The sequence below is a fragment of the Glycine max genome, chromosome 15 (genome assembly GCF_000004515.6).
Source record: "Glycine max cultivar Williams 82 chromosome 15, Glycine_max_v4.0, whole genome shotgun sequence".
Taxonomy (NCBI): Eukaryota; Viridiplantae; Streptophyta; class Magnoliopsida; order Fabales; family Fabaceae; genus Glycine; species Glycine max.
The window spans coordinates 2,089,215-2,097,024 of record NC_038251.2 but is presented as its reverse complement, the minus strand read 5'-3'; the positions used below and the strand labels follow the sequence as shown (position 1 = coordinate 2,097,024).

The 7,810-nt window shown below is 36.9% G+C and overlaps 1 protein-coding gene across 4 annotated transcripts; it reads right to left on the bottom strand.

Moving 5' to 3' along the window:
- Nucleotides 1-954: 954 nt before the first annotated feature.
- LOC100792942 (probable phospholipid-transporting ATPase 4) lies at nt 955-7,810 on the bottom strand. 4 transcript variants are annotated; one of them, XM_003546674.5, is made up of 12 exons: nt 7,653-7,809; nt 7,485-7,544; nt 5,195-7,116; nt 4,921-5,031; nt 4,351-4,627; nt 4,177-4,265; nt 3,980-4,064; nt 3,673-3,882; nt 3,216-3,341; nt 2,348-2,446; nt 1,982-2,173; nt 955-1,887 (listed from the first exon to the last, which is right to left on the bottom strand). In XM_003546674.5, exons 3-12 carry the CDS (start codon nt 7,012-7,014, stop codon nt 1,222-1,224), a joined length of 3,675 nt encoding a protein of 1,224 aa, XP_003546722.1. In that variant the 5' UTR covers nt 7,015-7,116; nt 7,485-7,544; nt 7,653-7,809; the 3' UTR covers nt 955-1,221. The 4 variants fall into 4 exon arrangements, with proteins under 4 accessions (XP_003546722.1, XP_040865707.1, XP_014623447.1 ...); XM_041009773.1 differs by having other exon boundaries at nt 7,485-7,539; nt 7,653-7,801; XM_014767961.3 differs by having other exon boundaries at nt 7,485-7,810.

Sequence of the window (7,810 nt, the reverse complement as noted above, 5' to 3'; positions counted from 1 at the left end):
TTTTTTGTAAGTGGGAGATCTTTAATCTATAGCTATCGCCTATCAGCTATGCTTGCCAACTAGGGATAACTGCTGCCATATATCCAAAATAGTTCTGACAGGTCACAGATATTAAAAGGAGAATAATACGAGGATTTGTTTTGACATGGCAAACAAATTGGCAAGAGAATTATAAGCATTTTGTCGTATTTACTTGTTTCATCCCATCCCACGATTCCCTTTCCATCCTCTTGGCTTAGCTCAGTTACTTGCACCTGCACTCTATTTAACTTTGGTTTTCTCTTTTCTTTTTCTTTTTTTAAGATTTTTTTATTTATTTTAAAGTTCTGAATCTTTTTCAGAAATACAACTTCTAATAACATAGTCTTTTGTTTATTTTTATAAAAATTACATATTTTCTTGATTTAAAAATAAAAAAGGTGTCCCCTCCTTTTCTTTTTCTTCCAAAACATTATTCCTAAACATATACTAAATCGCATTAAAATTGAATCATACTTTCAAATAGGTTATTAATCATTCCAAGATATTTTAAGAAAGGTTCCAACATTATGAATACTCATTTCTTTTAAAATTGAATATAAATGATTTTGAACTACTGAATATAATTTAAATATTAGCCAAAATTAATTTAATTATAGATTTTGTATTAAAACATATGTTGTCATAAGAAAAATTAAATATAAATTAAACAACCCTTAAAATGCCAAGAGCACTATCTAAGAAAAATACACTTCCTCGTGGTTCTTTCTTTTAATACCTCAACTTAGAAAAGGGTTTGAGTTGAGTAACTTTTTTTCATCCCCTTTTCCCTCTTATGTTTATGTTTGATAATATTGATTTTGAATCTTGAGATAAGTAATTAATTAATCTGAACCACATATTTGCATTAACATATGTTTTTCATTAAAAAAAATGCAATAATTATATTTTTAACACTACTTGGCTGCTTTCATCTCTTCAACATCACTTGAATTGTAACAATCTGCTAAGTGAGAATTACACTTTGATCATTCAGAATTTACTATTTTGGTGAGCTCTTCTACTTAAATATGTTACATACAACGGCTCCCATGCTTTTTCTCTTAATGAAAGGGGATTTTAATTCACCCCCATAAGCAAACAACATAAGCATGAAAAGAATTTAAATGAGGCTAGAGCCAAAAAAAAATTAAAAAAATGCAAACCCTAAAAGGATTGAAAACTAAAATTATTTTGTAATGTTCATGATGGGGACAAAGCCCCCAGTGAAGACTGTTGCTTCTTCTGCAGCTTGCCTTTAAAATGCCTAATCTTTGCTTCCACTCTTGCCGTGAATCCAATCTTAGTTACCTGCCTTGCTTTAGACCGCTCCCTGGTCCACATGTGTTGATCTTCAATGTCCTTCTTGTAGTACTTGATTTCTTGGATAATGTGATGATCCATGGGATTAAAACATCTTTGGAAGGATATGTGGGCAAGATAAGGAAGAACGCATGCGATTGTTACTAATAGGGTTGCTGTCCAATAAATAGGAGCAGGAGCAAGAACCTCAATCAATAGTTGGTAGGCAGACTTGGAATATTGTGGTGGAAGCATGCCATACAACAACAGAAAGATGTACCAAGTGGTTATGCTGCCCCACACAACGAGGTGTTGAATCCATGTGAAATGGCTCATTGTCAGTGCAATCTGGCAATTGACAGCCCAGATTATACAGGTGAACATCATGGTACCAACAGCAGCCATGTCTGCGATCTGGCCATTCACACAGAATGCTTGGTCATAGAAGATTATTATCACAAGGAAGAAGATGACAAGGGAGGAATAAAGACCATTCCCCATCCATCCCAAGATTCTATACCAGTCAAAGAACAAATTTTTGGGTCCTTGCTGATACAATGCAGGAAACTGCAACGAGGCAATGACACATCAAAGGTTAGATTATCCAAACATAGATGAAAATACAGAATTCATTGAAGGCATTACAAGAGAACAAACAAACCTGTAAGCAAACTTCTGATGGAACATCTTGTTCAAAAACTCCAAGAGAAATGACAGGCAATGATGTAAGAAAAACATTGAACAATATCATGTACCAGTCATCATAAACCGATTGTCCAGAGAAGCCCGCAAAGGCCTCAAAATATAATATTGTGAGGCCAAATGCTATATTTTTGTAGAAGAAATAACAGATCTGGCATGCATAACAGATCACTTTAGAAGGGAAATATCCTAATCAATTTCATAACAGAAACAAGACATTGAAGACATTCATTTCTATCCATGGACAGGACAACAGCAAAAAGACATTGAAGACATTCAAGATATGAGAATAAAGATCAAGATTGAAGATGAATATATCAATTACCATTTGTGCAATTCTCTTGTAGCACCAGTGTCCATGGACAACCAGAAGCCGCTCCAAAAACCGGAATTGGGCAATAGCAAAGTCACTAGCCATTACTGCCTGAAAAGAATTTGCAAGCTTGAGTTCCACAACTTCCACAAATGTTACATGCTTCCAAACAGAAAAGCGCACACACACACATCTGTGTTTTCTTGATCTTAAAGATTATAGTAGCAACTAACAAGTGTTTTAGGCGAATTGTAGATTTTAACTAAATTATTCTTCACAATTGGTGATGTAAATATGAACTGGAATCAGTAAGTCAGTCATTTCACACTATTTCACATGAACGGAAGCATAAATATTGATCAGCTGACAATTTTTATATAACCCATATTCATAGCAAATACTAAAAGTCAGACGTTAGTACTTAGTAGACATTTTATTAAACAAAAAAAATTCACTGTCAAAAATTAATAACATTAACTACCATGCACTTTTTTGTACAGGGAATGATGAACAGCTGATAGATTGGAAAACAGTGTGGCGGACAATGAAAATTTTAGCTTTTCAATAAAAGTAAATTCAGACAGGATGTTTCTCATCTGGTCCTGTCTATTATCAGTTAAAGAATTCAAGAAAATACAAGGAAGCTAGATAAGTTCCAATAAAAGAAAGAAGCTTCGCCCTAGGTCAGCACTGGCAACAACAAAGTCGCCAAAAAGACTTGACAAGAAATCTGCTCCAGAGTCCAACTAGAACAACGAAGTCAAAATACAAACAAAAATGACAGGTTCCCCTTATCTCTAGCCCCAGTCATTTTTCTAAAATAACACATGCAGATATAATTTTGCATGACATAACTACGCATAAAGAGCTGGACACTGACCTGCATACCTTCAACCCCACTGATTCCAACACCAATGTCAGCTTCTTGAATCATGCCAACATCATTTGCACCATCACCTATGGCTAAAGTGGTTTTCCCAGTTCCTTCTTTCACTAACCTTGTTACCTGACTCCAAAGGAATAAGGGATTAAGACACAACAAAGAAGTACACATTTTATATACACTCATACACTTGATATGGATTCATAGAAATAGAGATTAGATAAATTCTACCTACAGAAGCATTTAAACAATGACTGTTCACAACAGAACTCTTGGATCCATACCTAATATTTCCCATATAACATCAGCATAGAGCCATGCATGCAGTTGTGTATGTTTTTCAGTCCAATAATTGTGAGTAGCATCGTTTATATTTATCATTTATTGAAATGCAGTATAAAATATTAGAGTAGAGCTCACAAAGGTACAAATGAAAAAGGAAAAAAGGTCCTACCAATGCTTTTTGCTTTGGAGACACACGACAGCAAATAACAGATGCACAACCAACAGCCAATCCCAAAAATTGGTGCTTGACATCATCTTCTAAAGCATATGTTAGAGTTTTCCCATCAATAATTAATGCAAATGCAGCATGTGGATCCTTTTCCAGCTTTATCATTTGTGAAGCATTGGTGATTTGACTCAAGATGTTGCCTTTGATGACCTGAGGGGTTACAAGAGCTAAGTCTAATATCAGATGAAACTTGAAAGTCATGTCTATTAGCAAATTTTTCTACTCTATCTCAATGAAAAAAAAATACCTCTTTCCCATCATTAGTTACAGAATCTGAATTCATTGTGATACAGATTTGCTTCATGCCCTGTCGAAGTAAACTACAAGCGAATCTGCACCACAGAAACAAAAGTTTCAGCAAACTCGATTGCAGAGGCACTTTTGAGTAACTTGAAACAGAAATGAAATGGTGTTATGTGGTTAAATAATTTGAAGTAGACAGACCCAATGTTGATTGCTGTTTCCATCTTATCCCCAGTCAATACCCAGATCTTTAGACCAGCTTGAGCAAGTTTATCAATGCATTGAGGCACCTGAAGAGAATAAAAAGATGAGAAACGGTAGAGGCGGAGAAAAGAAACAACATATTTTGACTATATAAATAATGATACAACAGACCCCTTTCTGTAGTTTATCTTCCACTGCAGTAGCCCCAACAAGAATCAACTCTCTTTCCATAATATCTGAAACCTGCTCAAGCATTGCCTCTCTCTCAGACCCAACAGCTGTCTTGGCCTTCTGAAACTCGTTGTTCCAATCAGAGTACTCTTGGTCATCAAGCTTTCTGTAAGCCAGGGCTAGCGTTCTCAAACCAGCTTCTCCATATTCATTCAAATGTCTAGTAGTAGCCTCCAAACACATTTTTCCATTCTTAGACAGTCGATCAAATATGATACTGCACAACCAAGCAAGAAAATAATGGACGTCAAAGTTTAGAGAGGGACATCAAAGCCTCTCTATGACAGCATACATGTGTATTTTCACAGGCATCCTCTGGAAGCAGGGAGTTGCTGTGATTGTATAGTATGGTAGTAGTAAGTAGAATATAAACTCCACAAGCATGAATAGGATTTTAATGATTCCATTGTAGAAACCAATAGAAGGTCCCAGTGTCCTACTTGATCATTAACACCATCTGTTCAGCTGAGCTGACAATATTATAGACAGAAATCACATTAATATGCTAACCTGTCAGCTCCTTTGCAGAAAAGAATGATGTTTCCCTCCTCATCACGCACAATGACTGACATGCGCTTTCTTTTGCTAGTAAAGTCCAGCAGATTCAAAATTTTATATTCTCTGTATAACTCAACCGAAACACAAAAATAAATAAATAAATATACAAATAAAAGCTAAGAAATATGACATCATAAATAAAAGAATTCAAAAGCAAATGTCAGAACACCTCCCCAAAAAATAGGAAAAGGATAAGCATAATGGAGTTTGTGAATGTCCACCTCACCTTTGAACCACTTGACCCAAAGCAAAAAATCTTTCACGAAGGACAACACTTGATTGAGTTCTCCTATAAAATTCAAAACCAAATTCTCTTGCTGCTACTAGAAAAGCCCCTTCATCAGGTGATTCGGCTTCATATGTACAACTGTCAGTCTCCTCATTCAGTTCAGGAATGGCTGTATGGCAAACTGCTAATATCCGGAAAAACAGCAAAAGGACATCGGCATTGGGTTCTTTCAACCAATTACCATTCATAAGGCGGTCATCTTCAAAACCAAATCCCTTTATGGCAGGCCTACGAGCTCCATCATCCCTGGAAGTAACAACAGTCCCCAGTTCAGTTTCTTCATCTTCTGTGATATTTTCCCATTGCACGTTACTCTCCTTACGCATGGGGAAATTAGAGAGATCCAATTCCTGCTCCTCAAGATCAGAAGCCATCTGCTTTGCTGCAGCAAGTTCAACTTCACTGGAACAAACACCATATGCAGTACCAGCAATGGAGCACTTCAAAAAGTCCATCTGGTTGCAGGTTAAAGTGCCAGTTTTATCAGATAGGATAGTGTCTACCTGACCCAACTCTTCATTCAAATTTGATGTTCGTGCTTCAGCTGGAGTCCCAGATTCATCATCATACATTTGAATGTCTTGGTTAATGAAGGTTGCCTGTAATACCTTCACAAACTCAATTGAAACATAAAGCGAGATGGGTATCAAATATCCATAAAGAATGAGTGCAGTGATCAGATGGCTCATCCCAGCCAATCCAAGTTTACCAGGATCAAACTGGTATTCAATATTGTCAGGCCGTAAATACCACCACTTTGGGGTTTGGTATTTGGTCTTTGCAACAAATCCTATTGAACTAATAAAAGATATCGATATAAGGACAGTGAAAAGAGTGTATATGATATAATCCATCTTTTTTTCTATTGTGCTTCTTTTTGAAGGGGATTTGGTAGAATTCTGCATGACTTTGCTGTCATGTCCAGTGAAAATGACCACTCCATAGACATGATCAGTGTTCCTAAGCTTTGAATCACGGAGAAGAATTTGGCCAGGATCAAGAGGATAAACTTGATGTTCATACTCAAAGTTCCCAACAAAAGTGTAAAGATCAGGATTGGGATCTTCACAACGTATTGTTCCAGAGAAATCCTTAAAAGCCCCATCATTATCCAGAGACAAGGTAGCCTCCAAAGATCTCTTCACCTTCAAGTTTGTCTCCCCATCTAAATTCATTGTCTCCACATAGCATATCCCATCTTCATAACTTGACGCCAAGAGAAGCAAGTCAGCTGGAAAAAATTGGTCCTTTTCTACTTTTACCACATCCCCAACCATAATCTTCTGCCACGACCTGAGACCAAAAATGCCATTGCCTTTATGGAGACTAGCTTTCCGGCGATTAACTTTGACATCCTGAAAGAACCTGCGCGAATCCTCCAATGCCTCCTTTGCCATACTCAGCCCCACAACAAACGCCAAAGGAGCAATCATGCTTAGTGGGCTGAAAGGTGAAATTGGAGACGCCGAAAGGCAAGCAGCCAAAAGGAAGTATATATTAGCAACCCTTCGAAATTGCTCAAACAGTGCCTTAGGGAAAAACGTGATGACATTGTATTTGGTGGTTGATACATCATTCTTGCAGTAAAATAGAGAATTCTTTTCAAGGAGTTGAGGCTGGTTGCAGTATACTGTTCGCGAGTATCCCGGACCTTGAAGGGGATGAGGCACCTCCTCAGTGGTAGTTGGCCTCAGGCAACCACCAAATGTGTAAAGATGGCTCCTTCGGATCCTTGCTCTGATCCTCCCCCGTGCCATTCTACCCGGATTTCAGCTCAAGGGTAGTTTGCAGCTGACACATAACCACCAACAACAAAACCTAAATTTGCCTCTTTATCCCCAATTTTGCTTTTCTTCAACCTGAAAAAATATACACAAACAAAACTATTAACCACAGCACATAAACGAGATGATCATTTGATGCATACCATGGAACCTAAATAATACCTCCAATTGAACAAAACAATCCAAGAAACCTAAATTCATGCGTGAAAACGTAAAAACATGAGAAATCATTCAAATTCTTAGCGAGCCCGTACATCAGAAATTTAAAAAAAAAAAATCAGAAATTAAGAGAAAACAAGAAGAAAGCAAAGCTGAAGAGAGATGTTGGGAACGTTTAATAAGGTCTGAGAAAATCGTTGAAATCAAATTGAGAAGATAATGCAGGCGCGTCCATCTAAAAAATTCACAACAGCTTAAAGGAATGAATGAAACGAAAGTCTTACCAGGATAATTATTTGTAATTTATCCTTTCCTTTGTGAATTCAAAAGGGGAAGAGACTGAGCTAAAAAAACGGAGATATAGAGAAAGATAAGGTAGGAACAAAAACCTCGAAATCGAAAAATGAATTGACAATTAAAACAAAGAGACGAAGATTTCGAAGAAACGAAACTGCATTGTGCACAAAAAAACACGTCGTCTCCATGCACAGGAGGACGGCAGGCAGGCACTGAAACAAAACGAAAACAATGACAGAAGCAATTGAAGGTTCTCAGAACAAGAGAAACAAGTGTTGTTGTAATTCTGAGTGCATTAATTTCACCATTTAAT

Coding starts and splice junctions, on each gene's coding strand:
- LOC100792942 (XM_014767961.3), bottom strand. CDS start 7,014: ATGGCACGGGGGAGGATCAGAGCAAGGATCCGAAGGAGCCATCTTTAC. Junction 4,065..4,176: donor GAAACAGCAATCAACATTGG/GTCTGTCTACTT, acceptor TCTGTGGTGCAG/ATTCGCTTGTAGTTTACTTC. Junction 1,888..1,981: donor CATCAGAAGTTTGCTTACAG/GTTTGTTTGTTC, acceptor GCCTCGTTGCAG/TTTCCTGCATTGTATCAGCA.